This window comes from Prionailurus viverrinus, chromosome D1 (genome assembly GCF_022837055.1).
Source record: "Prionailurus viverrinus isolate Anna chromosome D1, UM_Priviv_1.0, whole genome shotgun sequence".
NCBI classification, from domain to species: Eukaryota; Metazoa; Chordata; class Mammalia; order Carnivora; family Felidae; genus Prionailurus; species Prionailurus viverrinus.
Genome location: NC_062570.1, coordinates 114,080,191 through 114,097,384, shown reverse-complemented (window position 1 = coordinate 114,097,384; position 17,194 = coordinate 114,080,191). Strand labels below are relative to the sequence as shown.

The 17,194-nt window shown below is 68.6% G+C and overlaps 1 protein-coding gene across 9 annotated transcripts in view; it reads left to right on the top strand.

The window, feature by feature from the left end:
* Positions 1-17,194, top strand: part of LSP1 (lymphocyte specific protein 1) — a 38,123-nt gene that overhangs the window by 11,218 nt on the left and 9,711 nt on the right. For 6 of the 9 annotated variants that reach the window (XM_047877536.1, XM_047877534.1, XM_047877533.1 and 3 more), the window contains exons 1-2: positions 7,413-7,681; positions 15,375-15,509. In XM_047877536.1, the coding sequence (XP_047733492.1) occupies positions 7,428-7,681; positions 15,375-15,509 (389 nt within the window). In that variant the 5' untranslated portion in view covers positions 7,413-7,427. Of the gene's footprint in view, positions 1-2,028; positions 2,217-5,286; positions 5,474-7,412; positions 7,682-15,374; positions 15,510-17,194 lie in introns of those variants that run through there. The other 3 variants (XM_047877537.1, XM_047877539.1, XM_047877538.1) reach the window with 3 other exon arrangements.

Here is a 17,194-nt window from a genome sequence, read left to right as displayed (position 1 = left end):
GCCCTGCTCCCCATCCCTTTTCCGTGCTCTGCTAGAAGCTTGAGGAGTGGACAGCTCTGGCAGGATGCTGGGGATGGGTCGTGGGCACGACACCCGCGTTCTCTGGCTTCCCCGGGGTTGCGGGAGGGGAGAGCTGCGGGTGCCCCTCCAGGACTGGCCACGGGACTGGCCTGTGGAGGGCGGAAGGAGCCAGACTTCATGACCCCCACGAAGTCTGCGCCGGCCAGCCGCCCCCTGAGTCACTGCGGACCTGAGCTGTGGGCCCACGGGGCTGCCCGTCCAACACTCACTGCCCTCACAGTGACTCGCTCGCGTGCGTGCCGCTCGCCCATCTGATCGTAGCCTCGCCTCTGTCCGGTCACACATCCCCCGGGTGGTCTCAGTCCTGGCCACCTGCGCCAGCACGAGGTCAGGCTAGCTGGGCACCCGGGCCGGCACGAGGTCAGGATAGCTGGGGAGGTGAGAGCGGCCATGCCACTGTGCTGCGGGGACGGAGGGCGGCAGGGACAGGCGGTCAGCAGACCGGGTCGTGGTTCTGGCTCTCCGGTCCCGGTTCGGAGACCTCGAACACCGGTCTGTGCCTCGGTTTCCCCACGCGGGACCTGGGTGCGTTGGCGTCTGCCTCTCAGAGCGGCCGTGAGGGCTGGCGAGCCGGGCGAGCCGCTGGATGTAAGACCGCTGGGCACTGAGCTGGGCTCAGTGACGCCCCGCCGACATGAGTCCAGTTCCCGCCTTGTCCGGTCACTCGCCCGCGAGCATTCTCTAGTGAGTCACGGCGACTAAGCCCAACCAGAGGAACAGTGGGCTGGGCTGCACCTCCCGGGCCTTGGCCAGCGCACGGGGGCAGGGGGCCCGCTGGCCAGGGCACCGCACTGACCTTGTGCCCACCGGCCACCCTGGGAGCGTGCTCTCTGGTACCGCACGGGGCTGGCCGTGTTTGTCTCTGCCTCTGGGGTCTCCCTGCTCTGAGCTCCCAGGGTAGTCGGGCAGGGGCCGGGGCGGGCAGGGGCTCCCCATTCGGGGAGCCGAGAGGATTCCCCCCTCGAGGTGATCAGTGGAGCAGAGAGCTGGGCATAAACAAGGGGAAAACTGGAGAACCAGGAGGGAGGGGAGGGAGGGAGGGGGAGGGAGGGAGGGGAGAGAGGGAGAAGAGGAAGGGAGGGGAGAGGAAGGGAGGGGGAGGGAGGGAGGGGGAGGGAGGGAAACAGAGATAGGGGCAGAGAGAACCACAGAGGGAGAGGAGAGGAGACAGGGGCTGAGTGTGGGAGCAGGGAGGGATGGGGGGGGGCTGGCGAGGAAGGAGCCGAGAGCCCAGGCCAGCTGGGGCAGGGCAGGGGGGCTTGATCCAAGACGTCCATAAAGGAGAGGACCAGTGGGCTGGCCAGGCCAGGCCCAGGACGAGGAGAGAGGCAGGGAGGGATGGAGAGGCAGATGTGGGGGGGGGGGGGGGAGGGGGGGAGGGGGGAGATACCCTGCTAGTAGCAGGGATGAGCTGCAGGGGGCTGGAGAGAGAGTGAGGCCAGCGGCTGCCAAGGTGGCTGAGGGGACAGGATGCCCATCACAGGCCGCTGAGGTCCCGCTAAGCCCCAGAGCTGCTGGGCTGGAGGGTTTTCTCTCTGACATTTTTACTAGTCTCGGAAGGAGGGGGAGGGGGAGGGGGAGGGGGAGGAGGCCGAGGGGGGAGAAGGGGGCTGGGGGGAACAAAAGGGAAACGGCTGCTAGGCGTCCTGAAGGGGAGACCCACAGAGCGCGTGAGGCCGCACAGACGGGGGGGGGGCGGGGGGGGGACAGGGGCACCCGGCCCCCCGGGGGCAGCCAGCAGGGAGCCAGCCCCGGAGACCCCCCCCCCCCCCCGGTGGAGAGACACAGGTCACAGACAGGCAGAGGGGGAGAGCAGACGTGGGAGGGGGCGTCAGAGGCAGAGAGACCAGACAGCCAGACAGAAGGAGCGACAGCTCGGATCCAGGGACAGGGACAGGGGACGAGGGAGCAAAGGAGGGGACGGGAGAGAGAAAGAAGAGAGGAAGGGGGGAGAGGGGTCCCAGTGGAGGAGGAGGAGCAGGGGGAGGGCAGCAGACAGAGGCCGGCAGCCTTTGAAGAAGGAGCAGCCGCGTCCCCAGGGCTGGGGTCAGGCCAGGTCGCCGGGCCGGCGGCGTGAGTGGCTCTGCCCTCCTGAGGAGAAGTTCCAGCAAACGGGGCCTGGAGAACCTCGTGAGGTAGGTGCCCCCCGGCCCGGGCTGGGGCAGGGCGGGCAGGACCGGGGCGCCGTGGGCAGGGTGTGGGCCGTGCGCACGTGCGCCGGCCGCTGTTAGTTCGGCTCCGCCGGCCGCGCGCCCTCTGCTCTCCCACCTGCACACCCGCCTGGCCTCGGCCGGGCCGCGGTCTCCCCGGAGACCTTCTCCTGGCCCTGGGGCCTCCGCCCCGGCCCGCCGCTCCCAGGGCAAGAAGTGGGCCTCCAGCACCGCTTCCGAGGCCTTGATGTGCTCCCGCCGGCCCCTGGGGACCACCCTGTGACCCCTTGCTTTACAGACGAGGGAGCCGGACCCTGCGGCCACACTCGCCACCCCCCGTAGCGCACCGGCCCTGCGTGGGAGGTGCCACAGGGCCGTGGTGAGCGCTTGGGCCTCAGAGGCAGATTTTCCCCAGCTGAAATCCTGCCTCCTGCATCGTAGGGCTTTGGTCCGGGACCCTGTCCTCCCTGGACCTCAGTTTCCCCCTTTGTAAAGTAGTGGTCTGCTGGTACCTACCCCGAAGAGGACGAGAGGGAGAGCAGAGGCAAAGGGCCAGAGGTGGGCTCAGAGCCCCTGCTCCATGCCACGGGCCTCTCGTGGCCTCACTCTGAGCCACCTGCAATGTCCTTCCTCCTCCTCTACCCTTCCAGGCGTCTAAGGCCTAGCTGAAATGCTGCCTCCTCCATGCAGCCTGCCTTGGCTTCTCCTTTGACGGCATGGAGCGCGCTGGGCAGACTGCACGCTCCTGGAGGGAGAGACAGGCATCTCAGCACTCCCAGCTCCACCCAAGCCCTGACTCCGGGAAGGAGGAGGGACAAGGTGTGCGGGTCGGCCGAGAGCAGCCGGGACCCCTCCAGCTCGGGACAGTCGGGTCCCTCAGACCCTGAGTGATGGCTCTCTCCCGGCCCCACGCAGGCATGGCTCCAGGGCCCCCTGCTCCAGGGTCAGGACATGCTCCCTTACAGCCACCCGCCCCCCACCCCCCCACTCATTAGGTGGACCCCCACGAGTCAGCTGCCGGGCTTCACGTGTGTTCTTTTCTGGCTCTGCCAGGCCCGCCCCTGAGCGGCTGACCAGGGGACCCTCATGCAGGACCATGCGTCTCAGGTGGGCCTCTTCCTCCCTGCCCAGCTGGGATGTGGCCGCCCAGGGGTCACTGCTGCTGTCCCCATCCAGAAACTTCTGTGGCCAGAGGACCAAGGGGCACCGGGGGTCAAGCCCCGGGGCTCACCAGCGCTGCTTAACAAGTGGGGAAACTGAGGCCCAAGAGGGCAGTTGTACCGTACATCAGGGATGACAGAAGGAGCCCCGACGCGGGCTGGGCACACGTCCCTCGTCGCAGGAGGACGTGGGCCACAAACACCTGTCCGGTGGTAACCACGGCTCCGTTCCGAAACCCAGCGTCAAGCTGCTGTCCTGGGTGAGCAGGGGACGCCCTGGAGGCACCGATGGGGCACGGCAGGTGTGGCACCAGCTCAGCCGAGAGTGGGGGCCAGGCCGGTGTGCGGGCCCGGAGCCCCCAGAGGACCTGGACCGGGGAAGGTGGGCCTGCAGAGGCCAGTGGGGCAGAGACAGAAGGAAGCGGCCCTTTGGGCCCCCTCGTGGGGGGCGGGGGGGCGGGGTGGAGGGCAGGCGAGAGCGTCTCCCAAAGAATAACGTGGGGGCGTCTGTCGCACCCCGGCGAGCCAGTCGCACACCGCACACGGGGACGCTCACGGAGGCACACGGACCGCACGGCTTCCAGGCCCAGCCACGGCCGGGCTTACACCCCCACGCGTGGACCCGAGAGGCCGGGCGGCCGGCGGCATCCCCGCTGCCCTCACTGAGATTAGTGTCTCCCGTGTCTCGGCCGTGACTCCCCGAAGCCTGGGCAGACGACCGTTGTCCTCGTTTGACCGACAAAAAACCAGGCGCAGAGAGGCTAGTGACTCCCCCCAGGCCACCCCGGGGCGTGGGGGAGCCTGCCCCCCCCCGGGCCCCGTGCTTCACCGAAATCCTTCGCCACGGACCTCCTGGGTGCGGGGTGGGAAGGGGGGCGTCGGAGGCGGTGCCCCTCGCGGTGACAAGCTCCAGAGGCACATGCGGGGAGCTGGCTGGGGTGGGCGTAAATTGAATCCAGTTTAAGCAGGCTAAAAACGGGCCCGGGCAGGGGGCCTCGTCCCCGTGCCCCTCCCGTACCCTTGGCACGGCTTGGCACAGTCCTTGCGGCCGTGGGGGTCCTCCTCAGCTGTCCAAGATTCAGGGGGGCAGGGCCAGCCGGGGACCACTCCCTCCTCCTGCAGCCCCCAGCCCAGCTCTACCCCCCTTACAGGTGGCTCCCTCCTGTTGCCCCCGGGGTGACGGGGGATCTAAAACTCTGCCCGGGCCCACCTTGGGCCAGGCCCTCATTAGCCATGACCGGGGGGCAGCAAGGGGACCCTGGGCGCCCTCACTTCCACAGGCCGCCTGAATTCTGGGCTGCCTTCCCGGGTTAACAGTCTTTGGGAGCCTGGCTTTCTGAGGCAGCGGCCTGGCTGGCACAGCCCAACGGGGCTGGCTGGGTCACCCTGCTGGCGTCCTTATCGGCGTTTGGGCTCCCAGTCTCCCAGGGGAGGCTCTCCAGGCTGGAGGAGCCTGGCACAAGTCCCTGTGCCCACGCCTGCCTCCCACCCCCGACAGCCTTCAGGCCTGGCCCCCGCCCTGGGGACGCCAGGCCCGGGAGGCCTCTGGGGACCCCTGTGTGGCCAGCAGGGCAAGGGATGGGGCTGGCCCCAGGAGGCGATGGGTGGGGGGAGGCCAGGCCTCCAAACCAGGTTCCAAAGAGGCGTGGCTGCCTCAGGCCCACCCAGGGCCCCAGATGGGAGGGGGCTGCCCTTGGCCTGGCAGAGCCCCGGTGTCTGGTGGGTGGTGCTGCCCTGGGACCAAGCGGTCTGTCAGCCAGAGCCGCCCCAGGAACCCCAGCGAGCTGGCATCGCGGGGGTGTGGGGACTGAGCGGCCCAGCCCCCTGGGCAGGACGTCAGGGCCAGAACCCAGAGCACTGAGGTTCGGGCCAGGCTCCAGTCCCGTCCCTCGAACCAGAGCGGGACAGGGCGGCGAGCAAGCAGCAGCCTGGGCGCCTCGGGCACCTGTGGGCTCGCCACCCCCCCCACACACCCCTGCTGCAGCATCGAGAAGGCACCCGTGGCTCATGGGCCCCGAGGGGTGGCTGGAGAGGCCACGGCTCCCAGGAGCGCCTGGTCTAGCTCGGACTGGCTCTGCACAGGTTGGTGGCCGGGGGCCGACCCACACAGGTGTCCAGGGGCAAGTGGGAGCTGGTGGGGGGGTAGCCCTGGGCGGCCCCCGGGGGCAGGGAGAGTGCGGGATCTGGCGGTGGCCCGCCCTGGAAGGTGAGAGCGTGGCTGTGAGGGGCATTGCCCACCCAGGAAGGGAGAGGTCCAGACGCGGGTTTGACATGAGGCTGGGGCCGGGGCGTCGTGTGCCCGTGGGCTGTGAGGCTCTTCTAGAGAGTGTCCCTGCAGACGTGGGGACAAGGCCATGGAAAGAGAAAGGAGGTGAGAGACAGGGAAGGGGATAAGGAGGAGGGGGCGAGGGGCAGGAGGTCTCCACGAAGGCATAAAGAGGGCGTGCAGGGATGGAGACGTGATGGGGACGGGGACAGGATGGGGACAGGAGGGGACAGGATAGGGAAGCAAAGAGGACAGGGACAGGAGGGGACAGGACAGGCATAGGAGAGGGATAGAGGGGGACAAGACAAGAGAGGACAGAGACAGGACAGAGTAAGGACAGGACAGGATGGGACAGGGGACGGGATGGGGACAGGATGGCGGGCAAGAGGAGGGAGAGGTCGAATGAAAGCAAAAAAGAGGCAAAAAAGAGGATGAACGAGGCAGGGGACGGGGTGAAGGCGTCGTGGAGGCTCATCAGCCCCTCCCATGTGTCCCCTCCCAAGTGTCTCCTCCTATGTGTCTCCTCCCACTTTGTCTCTCCTACGTGTCCCTTCCCACGTGTCCCCTCCTGCGCTGCCCCTCCCATGTGTCCCCTCCCATGCTGTGCACCCCCGCTATCTGCCCCACATTGTCCCATGCTGTCCGTTCCACACTGTCCACACTGTCCCCTCCAACACTATCCACCCACACTGTCCCACCCTGTCTCCTCCCACGCTGTCTCTCCTCTATTGTCCCTTTCCATGCTGTCTGCCCCATGCTGTCCCCTCCACACTGTCCCTGCTCACATTGTCTCTCCCATGCTATCTCCTCCCATGCTCTCTGCCCCATGCTGTTCCCTCCCATATGTCCCCTCCCACACTGTCCACCTCCTGCTATCCCTTACCAGGCTGTCCCCCACCTGCTGTCCCCTCCCACACTGTCCGCCCCACACTGTCCGCCCCACGCCGTCCCCTCCCATGCCGGCCTCGTGAAGCGGCAGAGGGCAGGAAGCCCCAAGGGCCAGAAGGTCTGGGAGGAGGTCTGGGGCGGCCAGTCTAGCACCTGCGGCTGTTCACCGGGGAGATGGGAGGGGCCGGAACGGGCAAGAAGGAAGGAGGGAAGGCCAGTGAGGCCAAGAGAGGGGGACAGGAGAGGAGAGGGGCTGCGGGCGGGGCTGCGTCTCCCCTGAGCGGGGCAGACTCCCTCTCGACCCTCCGGGTGCCCTGCACCAGCCGGCAGCACCTGTGCGCTTGGAGCCCCAGGTCAGACGCCACGCTGATCAGCCTCAGTTTCCCCTCCTGCAACAGCCCCCGGATCCCGCCCGTGTCCTCAGGGACAGACACCAGGACAGGTCTCGCCCAACTCAGCCAGCGGGCCACCCCAAGCCCGGCCCCGCGTGCCCCTCCGTGTGGATAAGGAAGCTGAGGCTCGGGGAGGGTTCGAGGCCCGGTGGGCGGGCAGCGAGGGTCTGCAGGATTGAGGGGCACACGGCCAGGAGCTGTCACAGCAAGACTGAATGGGAGCCAGTCCAGGGGCACAGCCCCGGCTCCTGTTCTGCCATGCCCCCCTGGGCCCCCAGGATACTCAGTCCCAGGGGCTGGAGCACCTCAGAGGAGGGGCTGGGGGCGGGGGCAGGTGGCAGAAATGGCCCTGGCAGTGTCCAGCACAGGGTCAGGCCGCTCCGTGCACTTGGGGGCTCTCCGGGGAGGCAGGGCCGGGAGCTGACGGCAGGCGGCTGAGCCAGGCTGCGTCCGGGGACGGGGGCGGGCAGCCGGGCTTTGAGACCCCGGGATGACAGCCATTTGGGCACTGACTGGGCCCTCGGGGTGTGCGGAAGACCGCGGTACGACCCGGCAGGGGGATGGGGACAGGGCGGCAGAAGCCCCAGCCGGTGCCAGCCACCAGTCGCGTGTCATGGAACGTGCCAAAGCCCAGCCTCGTGAGCGCTCCGAGCCCTGTGCCAGGCGGTCCCAGCCCGGCTCGGGAGCGCCTGGCTTCCCTGGAGGGCCGTCCAGCGCCAGGAGGAGCCGGGGCCGGGACTGGAGGTGAGGCCGGGGCCACCAGGCAGCCGGGGGGGGGGGGGTGTGGGGACCGCGGGGTCGGTCCCACACACGGCCCGGAGGCGTGGGCAGGGGCAACTCGCTGACGCAAAGGATGCGGAGGGGCGGGGAGGGGGGGTGCCTGGGTGTCTCCGGGACACTTGGCCCGGACCCGGCAGCACTGTGGTCAGTGACTCGGAGAAGAGTCACAGCAAGTGCAGTGTGCTGGGCAGAGGGAGGGACGGTGAGCCCAGGGCCAGTGCCCGTCTTGGCCACGCCAGCATCCCACAGGCAGGGCGAGCCGGGGGGAGGGGGCGGCCTCGCTCTCTGACCCCAGGCCCGGAGGGGCAGGCCAGCCAGAGCGGACGGGGGCAGAGATGCGGAAGAGCCGCGGTGCCGGGGCAAGGAGGCTGACGGTGGAGCACATCACAGGAGGTAGGGCGCCCAGCAAGAGGGAGGTGACGGCCAGCCAGAGGGACATCAAGCTTGGTTCTGGACCTCACTGTGGGGCAGAAGGGGACAGTCCCCGATCCAGACTCTGGGAACCAAGGGAAACCTGGGATAGAAGGACTTGGAGGCAAAGCCCCCACGAGGAAGGTTTCCGGGACACAGACTCTGTCTCCGTCGAGCCGGAACCCTCTGCCAGCGATCAGGCGCCTGGGCGACAGAGACTCCCCAGCACAGCCGCTTTCCGGTCGGGCCATTTGGGCACATGATGAGGGTCCACCCAGCTGGCCCGGATGCCCTGGGGACCGCTGGTGGGACTGCCCTGCCCTGGGCTGGGTCGCCCTGACTGGCATTGAGGGTCTGGGGCGAAGCCGGGCCCTGCACGGGGCTGTCGGGGGAGAGGCCCGTCCGCCCCCAGGGAGCCTGGGCGGCTCACGTGCTGGAGGGCGGCAGTGGGCAAGGCAGGGACCAGGAGAGCAGCTTAGTGGGGGGGCGTGTGAGCAGGGAGGGAGGAAGGGAACCCCAAGGAACAGGTGCTCTCCCCACACCACTTTCTCCCGGAGGGGCGCCCGAGCGGGATGTGCTGGGACTGGGGGTCACCCAGGAGGGGCGTGGCTCTCCATCTGGACTGGGGGGATGGGAGCAGAAAGGAGGGCCGGCCTGCACACTGCTTTGCTGCCCCTTCCTCTCCGACGGGCCTCTGCCCGCCATGTCAACCACCACCGGGCATGGGCACCAGGGACCTTGTCCCGAGAGGACTTCCTGCCGGCCAGTCCCCAATGGCTTGGAATAGGGGCCCTCGCCTGTGGTCCCTGAGCCACACCTTGGGCACAGCGCTGGCTTTCTTGGAAGCTCTAAGGTCCACGGGTGCAGGGACCTCACTGTGAGCCCTGTCACCTGACGGGATAGAGAGCTGGTTGAAGAGGGGGGTGGGGAAAAACAGGGGACAGGCCACTCCAGGCCCACGAGCAGGGGAGGGGGGTGGGGACAGCGGTGGCAGTGGCTGCAGTCTCTTGCCTCCTTTTCCCAGGAGGAGACCTCTCAGCTCCCCTCTTCGGCTGTGAACTGGGGTGGCCGTGCCCCCTAAGTGGGGTGAGAACCGGGTGGCATCTTGAGGCCCGAGGTGGGAGGGCATCCCGGGCCAGGCAGGGTCTGGAGCTGGTGCTCCTCAGGGGACCCCAGTGACCTGAGGGCCAGGGCAGAGGCGACCCTCCCTGATCTGCCCCCGGGGCTGGCAAAGAAAGATGGGCAGAAAGGGGATACCTTGGCTTTGGGGGCTCTGTGGGGCAGCTAGGGGGTTTCCCCAAACAAGAGCCCCCCCCCGAGTGCCACCCCACTGGGGGAAGATGAGGGCTGTTGGGCAAAGAGGCCCAGCGAGGGCCCTGCAGAGGTGACACGTGGTTAAGGGGGTGCTGGCCTCGACGGCGAGAAGGGGATGCCCAGGCAGAAGGTGGGCCCGGCTGGGGGCTCGGGGCTGATGAGGGTGTAAAGGATCCCGGTGGAGAAGCCGCTCTGGCCTCCCTCCCCTCCCCGCCTGCCCCGGGCAGGGCTCCGAAGGCCCAGAGCCCCCCCTGGCCGGGCCGGCCGGTGGCTGGGAAGGAGCGAAGGTCCCTCCTCTCAGCCCTGGCCTAGGCCCCGGGGCAGGTGGAGCAGGGCCCCCAGAGGCCGCGGCTGTGCCCCACATCCCCCAGCACTAGGCCGGTGTCCTGGAGGAGGCCCCAGCCCGGGGGCCTCTGTCCCTCCCCGCTCGCCAGGGCGGCCTGTGCCCCCAGCCTGTGCCTTTCTCTCTGTGAGCAGGTCGGTGTCCCCTCCTCTGGGGAGACTTCTTAGATGGGACCTGCCCACCAGGACCAAGAGGGAGGTGGTGTGGGGGCAGGCCAGGTCGGCCGACGGTGCCATCCGAGGGGAAGCGGGAGCTGGGGTGGCCTGGGGAGGGGTCTTGGTTCACACGGTGCCACACCCCTTTTTACAGCTGGAGAGCTGAGGCTGGGCCTGGGGTCTCAGCCTGGGCAGGGGGGGGTCAGAGAGACCAAAGCCACAGCCACCTGGGCTGGCGGGCTGCGTGGTTGCCTCCCTTTGGCCTTCACCCCATCCCCCCCCTCACCCCTTCAGCCTTCACCCCATCACCCCAGTGAGGTCAACAGCCTCCCCACCCCCCCACCTGTGTCCCCTGCAGCTGCCTTCCACTGAGCTCCTCCCTGCTCAGAACCTCCTGGGACCCCCCAGAGTCCCTAGTGCTCTGCCTTGGGTCTTCCAGAGACCTAACAGGCCCCTCAGGCCCCTGGGCCCTGCCTTGTTAATGCTGCCCCCTCTGGGAGCAACCACAAAGGGGAGGGGCAAGAAGGATTGAACTCCTGCACAGCTGGGCGGAGCCTGTGAGGGGGGAAACGGGGGGGGGGGGGGAGGAGAGGAAGAGGAGGAGGGGAGGAGGGGAGGAGGGGAGGAGGGGAGGAGGGGAGGAGGAGGTGGGGAGGTGGGGAGGTAGGGAGGAAAAGGAGGAGGGGGGAGGAAGGGGAGGAGGAGGGGAGGAGAAGGGGGAAAGAGGAGGAGGGGAGGTGAGGAGGAGGAGGGGAGGGGAGAGGAGGAGGAGGAGGGGAGGAGAGGAGGAGGAGAGAAGAGGAGAAGTAGGGAGGAGGGGAGGAGGAGTGAGGGAGGGGGAGGAGGAGGAGGAGGGGAGGAGAGGAGGAGGAGAAGAGAAGTAGGGAGGAGGGGAGGAGGAGAGGAGGAGGAGAGAAGAGGAGCAGAAAAGGGGAGGACGGGAGGAGGCGGGAGGGAGGGGGAGGAGGAGAGGAGAGGAGGAGGGGAGGGGAGGAGGGGAGAGGGGGAGGGGAAGTAGGGAGGAAGAGGAGGAGGAAAGGAGGAGGAGAGGGGGAGGAGGGGGGAGGGAGGGGGAGGAGGAGGAGGAGGGGAGGAGAGGAGAAGGGGAGGAGGAGAAGTAGGGAGGAGGGGAGGAGGAGGGAGAGAGGGGAGGAGGAGGGGAGGAGAAGGGGGAAAGAGGAGGGGGGAGGTGAGGAGGAGGAGTGGAGGGGGAGAGGAGGAGAGGAGAGGAGGGAGGGAGGGGGAGGAGGAGGAAGGGAGGGGGAGGAGGGGAGGAGGGGAGGAGGAGGAAGAGGGGAGGAGGGGAGGAGAGGAGGAGGAGGGAGAGGAGGAGGAGGGGAGGGGAGGAGGGGAGAGGAGGAGGGGAGGTAGGGAGGAAGAGGAGGAGGAAAGGAGGAGGGGAGGGGGAGGAGGGGGCAGGGAGGGGGAGGAGGAGGAGGAGGGGAGGAGGAGGAGGGGAGGGAGGAAGGAAGGGAGGAGGAGGGGAGGTAGGGAGGAAGAGGAGGAGGAGAAGGGAGGCGGGCAGGAAGGAGGCCTAAGGCCTCGGTGCTCCAGGCCTCTCCCTGTGCCCCAGGCCTCTGCTCCCTGGTCACGTGAGACCCTGCTACCCCACTGCTGTCCTGGGCTCCCTGAGCCACCGCGTCCCCAGTTAGCCTGGTTACTCTCCCTGGGTCAGCGGGGTCTCGCCTCGCCTCACCCGTAGTCCCTCTGTCTCCCCAGGGACTCTGGAGATCTGGAGGCTCCTGTCCCCTCCCGGCCGGGAGCCCTCCCTGCCAGTCTAACTGCATCTCCCCTCCTCCACGCCCACTGGGCCTCCTTCCAGAAAGGACCTGAAGGCTGGCACAGGGCTTCCCGGGGCCGCCTCACGGGGGGCTCAGAGACTCTCCCATCCGTCTCCCCGCAGCCGCCCCTCCGGGGCCACCTGAGCGCTCTGGCCGCTGGCCTTGGCTCGGCTCTTGTACCCTCTCCCTGGCCCACACACTCCGGTTCATCTTTCGGACCCAAGTTCAAGGTCGCTTCCTGGGCTCCCCTGGGCAGCGGGACTGGGCTCGTTGCGGGGGGTGGGGGTGGGGGTTGTCTACCTGGGGCAGTGACTTTGAGGAAGCCCGGAGGCGCGCCCAGAGACGTGCTGCCGGAGGGGGCACTGCTGGGAGGGCGGTCTGGACCCGTGACAGGGCCCTCGGGTGGGGTGTGGGGGGGAGCCGGGTCCCCCCAGCCGCAGCTCCGTGCGCCCACTCCTGGCCCCAGGCAGCAGCGTGCCCCTCCCGCCGCCCCACCCCCCGCCCACCTGCTCATTTGGGGCCGCCTTCGAGCTCCCCGCTCACCCCCGCTGCCGCCTCTCTGCAAGGACAAGTGACCTCCGGGGCCCTGGCGGTGCCACACCCAGTGCCGTGCCCACAGACCCCTCCCCGTGCTGCCGGGGGCAGCCCCCCGCCCGCCTCGCATAACCAGTGAGGGGCACCCTCGGAGCTGTGGGGCGTGGGGCTGCCCTCCCCTGAGCTCCCTGACGGGGCCCCCGACCTCTGCCCTCGGGGGCCCGCTCTCTGGGAGTCGGGGACGCTTGCCGTCCTGCTGTCCCCGGAAGCCAAGGCGGAGGAGGAGGAGGCCTCTCCCCGGGCTGGCTCCCCCCCACTGCCACTTCACTCACGGGCTCTACGGCCGCCGGAGGGACCAGTGGCTCTGCAAGTGTCCACCCCCGTCGACAGCGTAGAACCCCCTGGGGAGGCGGGGCGCGGAGGGGACCAGAGACCCCGGGGGTGGTCGGTCCGCGGTGGGGCTGACCAGGGCTGCTCCCCCGGCCTCTCTGGCAGCTTCCTCTGGCCGTGTCCGGGACACCTGTGCCCCAGAGGGTCCCCCGCAGACCTGAAGAAAGAGTTCTCCGACGACAGGACTGGCCCTGCCTGGCTGTCCTCCCTTTGGGCGCCCGAGCTCTCCCCTCGACCTTTAGGCACCAGAGACGGGTGGCCTTTAGGCCTTTAGGCACCGGACAAGCGGCCTGCAGGGGGCAGAGTCAAGCTGGGACCAAACCCACGCGGGCAGACAGGGGAGGAAGGAGGTGGGGGCAGCTGCCAGGGCCGGGGCCGGCTCAGGAGCCTATCACGGGACCCTGGTGGGGGGACCGGGGGGCCGCAGAGGGAGGAGTGGGGGGCCGGCGCCCCGAGTCGGGGCCGGTAGGCGGTGGACGTGGCCAACGGGGCAGCCCCCGAACGTGGGGACCCCCACTCAGGACGGGGAGCTGGGAGGCGGCCCGGGGCCCGCTGGGCTGTGCGCGCCCCGGTGCACCTGGGTGGGGGCGAGGCCCCGCGGCGGAGCCCGATGCTGGGGGAGCAGAGCCCCACTCGGCAGCCCCCGGGGCTGAACCCCGGGCTGCAAAGAGCCAGAGCAGACACAGGAAATGGCCTGATTGCGTTCGCTAAGGAACACCAAATTCCTTACAGCTGCACGCGGGCTGAGCCAGGGGCCACGGGGGGGGCGGCCATCGCCGGTGTCCTGGCAGCCCCGTGGAGCCTGCCAAGGGGTCTGGGCTGCTGGCCGCGGAAGGGGGGCGCCTTTCCCAGGCCAGAGGCCCCCACCCCACCCCAGGAGAGCCGCCCCCTCTCAGTTCCCAGAACGGAGCCCAGCTGTGGAACAGTGAGGGGTGAGGTCACGGGAGGGGCCAGAGGGGCCGCATTACTCACATCCTGGGGCTGGTGGGAGGGGGGAGGCGAGGGGGAGGGCCCCTAGTCCTCGGGCCGCTGGGGCTCCCGGCCCAGGGCTTTGGGGAGACACCAGGAGACCCCTACCCTGTATCCCTTGTCTGCCTGCCCCCCCCGCCCCCGCCCCCCGGCCCCTGCCTGTCAGGGCTCCCGGGGCCACGTGCAGATGGCGGGTCACAGAGGGTGGCCCTCGGAGGGGCCGGCTCACAGGGCCGCTGTCGGGGCGATGGCAGGGACAGCAGAAAACGGGGTCTGGAGCAGGGACCCCGGACCTGCCATTTTGGCCCCTGCCTTGTTCCCGCTCGTGAATCCGTGTGCGTGCTGTGGGGTGTTTGGAACCGTGGGTGGAGGGTGGGCGCGCGTGCCACGCTGGCCTGGGTGTCGGGCTCACGGAGGACGTGTGTATGTGTGCACGCGCATTATTGCCTCGTGTGCACCTGGGCGTGCAAGGGGGGCCGGGCCCGCGTGGGGCTCTTGTGGCCTGGACATACCGCCCGACAGGTGGACCCCAGAGGATCTGCTCATGTCTGTGTGTGGGGTGACAGGCAACTTGCGGGCTCTGCACTCAGATCTCGGGGCAAGGGTCTGGGGAGCGGGAACCATGACCCTGGGCCCCGGGGCAACACTTCCCCAGATAACGTGGCCCTGCAGCCTCCGAGCCGAGGGCCCAGGGCAGGATGGGAGCAGGCGTGGGGAAGGAAGGGCTCCCTAGGCCCCCGGGGGTGGGAGCCGAAGGCACCTCTGAGCATCGAGGGTGGGAGACCAGGGGTGCTGCGGGCTGAGCAGGTCTGGAGTCCCAGGTGGCCACGGCGGGGGGCGGTAGGGGGGGAGCGGGCCTGGAGCCCGGGGCTGAGGAGGGCCTGGCTTTTGTCTGGGAGGCTCTGGGAAGACCTGGGACAGATTAGATCATGGCTGGCAGGGCTGCTGAGACCATGGAGCCGGCCGTCCCGGCCAAGGGACGGAGTCCCAGAAGGAGCGGGCCGCGGGGTCAGGCGGCGGGCAGCAGCGGGAAGGGACCGAGACCCCAGGCTAGGGCAGTGAGCCCTGCAGAGGCAGAGACCGGGACTCCCCTCTCTGGGTCCAGTGGAGCCTGGGTGGTGGGGGAGGCAGGGCTGTGTCGGCGACCCAGGCCCGGGGTGCCCCCCGGATGCCGACAGTGTGAGATCTGCTAGGCCAGGGCCAGGGAGACCAGGCTGTGAACCCCTCGTCCCAGGCTGACCTTGTGTCGCCCTTAGTGAGGGACCCCGAGAAGCCACGGGGTCAGCGTGCACCGAGGGAGCAAGGTCTCTGGCTCTGCGGTGGCCTCGGGTCCGTCCTCTGTGAACGGGCCCAGAGAGGTCAGGTTCAGGGTGCAGGCAGCCTCTTCTTGGGGCCCTTGAGGGGGCAGGAGGGAGTGCCCCAGCCGGGGTACCCGGGCAGGGAGGTGGCTGCCCGGCTGGGTCTGCCCCTGGCCTGACAGTGCCTGATCGGCGAGGCTGCTGCCACCGGATGCCAGTGGGGACACGTGGCACCTGTCTGGTACCTGCAGCAGCCGCTTCCCAGGGCCTCGGGGGCCACAGAGCCAGGCCCGCCCGTGTCCCGGCTCTGATTAGGTCCAGGAGGCCTGGCTGCTGGGTGGGGGGGGGGGCAGAGGACAGAGGGTCTCAGTCCTGCCTGGACACCGGAGCCCCCTCCACCACCAGGAGGACAGGAGCAGCGGGGTGCAGGCTGAGGCCCGACTGACGCTCCGTGTCCCCCAGGCTCACAACTCAGCGGAGCGCGGAAGATGAGGAGGAGGCCGCCCGCGAGCGTCGCCGCCGGGCGAGGGACAGGGAGCTTCGGGCCCAGGACGAGGACGGTGGCCAGTCCCCCGAGCCGCCGGAGCAGGAGAGCCTGTAAGCCGCCCCCCAGCAGTCCGCCTGGCCCCGCTCCCCAGGGCAGAGGGGAGGCTGGTGGTGGGGCCCTGGGCTAGGGCTCCCGGAGGAGGCGAGTGAGGAGGGGCTCAGCAGGGGTGCGGAGACAGCTTAGGGTGAGGGTCCCCGAAGCCCGAGGCGCCAGTGGAGCCCGCCGGCCGGCCGCAGGGACTCACGTGCGGCCACCCCTCCCAGCCAGCCTCCCAGAGCGCTGACTCAGGCTCTGGCCGCCCTGCGCGGCCCTGGCCCCTGCTTGGACCGACACTGACCCCAGCTGCGTGGCCCTGGCCCCGGAGCCCCCCGCCCAAGCTCCCTGCTGCCGGTGACTCATGGAGGCCACGTCCAACTTGGCGGGCCGCAGGCCGGCTCGTTTCCTCCCTGGGCCCAGGAGGCCTCCGCGGCCGGGCTGGGCTGTTTTTACAATAATGCCCCCCTTCCTCCCGCCCCTGTTTTGTTCCATTTTCTCCGAGTCAGCAGCTCTGGGCGGGGTGGGGTGCTGCAGCGGTCACGGCCCCTCAGGCCAGGTCCTCAGTTTAGATAGCAGGGGCTGGGGGCACATGGGGAGCCCACCAGCACCAGATCCCAGGCCTACCCTGACGGGGGGGCGGGGGACAGGGGCTCACCCTGCTGCCCGCGGAGGGAGCAGTCACCAGAGCCCTGGAGGGAGACGTGTCACCCACACACGGGGACCCCAGGGTGACAGGGGAGGCACAGCCCAGCAGTCAGGGGGCCCTAGACGAGTGGAGGAGGCACAGCCCAGCTCTTGGGGAGCCTTGGACTGATGAGGGAGGCATAGTTCAGTTCTCAGGAGCCCTAGACTGAGGGGGGAGGCATAATTCAGCTCTCAGAGGCCCTAGACTGATGGGGGGGGCACAGCCCAACTCTTTGGGAGCACTGAACTGATGGGGGAGGCATAGCCCAGCTCTCAGGGGACTCTAGACCAAGGGAGGAAGCACAGTCCAATTCTCAGGAGGCCCTAGACTGATGGGGGAGCACATCCCAGCTCTCAGGAGGCCCTAGACTGATAGGGGAGGCATAGCCCAGTTCTCAGGGGGCCCTAGACTGATAATGGGAGGCCTAACCTAGCTCTCAAGATATCCTAGACTGATGGGGAAGCACAACCCAACTCTTAGGGAGCTCTGAACTTATGGGGGAGGCATAGCCCAGCTCTCAGGGGACTCTAGACTAATGGGAGGGACAGAGCTTAATTCTCAGGAGGCTCTAGATTGATGGGGGGACATAGCCCAGCTCTCAGGAGGCCCTAGACTGATGGGAGAGGCATAGCCCAGATCTCAAGGGGTCCTAGAGTGATGGGGGAGGCACAGCCCAGCTCTTAGAGAGCCCTAGACTGATGAAGAAGGTATAGCCCAGCTCTCAGGAAGCCCTAGACTGATGGGGGAGTCACAGCCCAGCTCTCATGGGACTCTAGACTGATGAAGGAGGCATAACCCAGCTCTCAGGGTACCAAGACTGATGGAAAAGGCACAGCCCAGCTCCTGGGGAACCCTAGACTGATGGGGGAGGCATAACCCAGCTCTCAAGGGATAGACTGATGGGGGAGGCATAGCCCAGCTCTCATGGGACTCTAGACTGATGAAGGAGGCATAGCCCAGATCTCAAGAGGTCCTAGAGTGATGGAGGAGGCACAGCCTAGCTCTTAGAGAGCC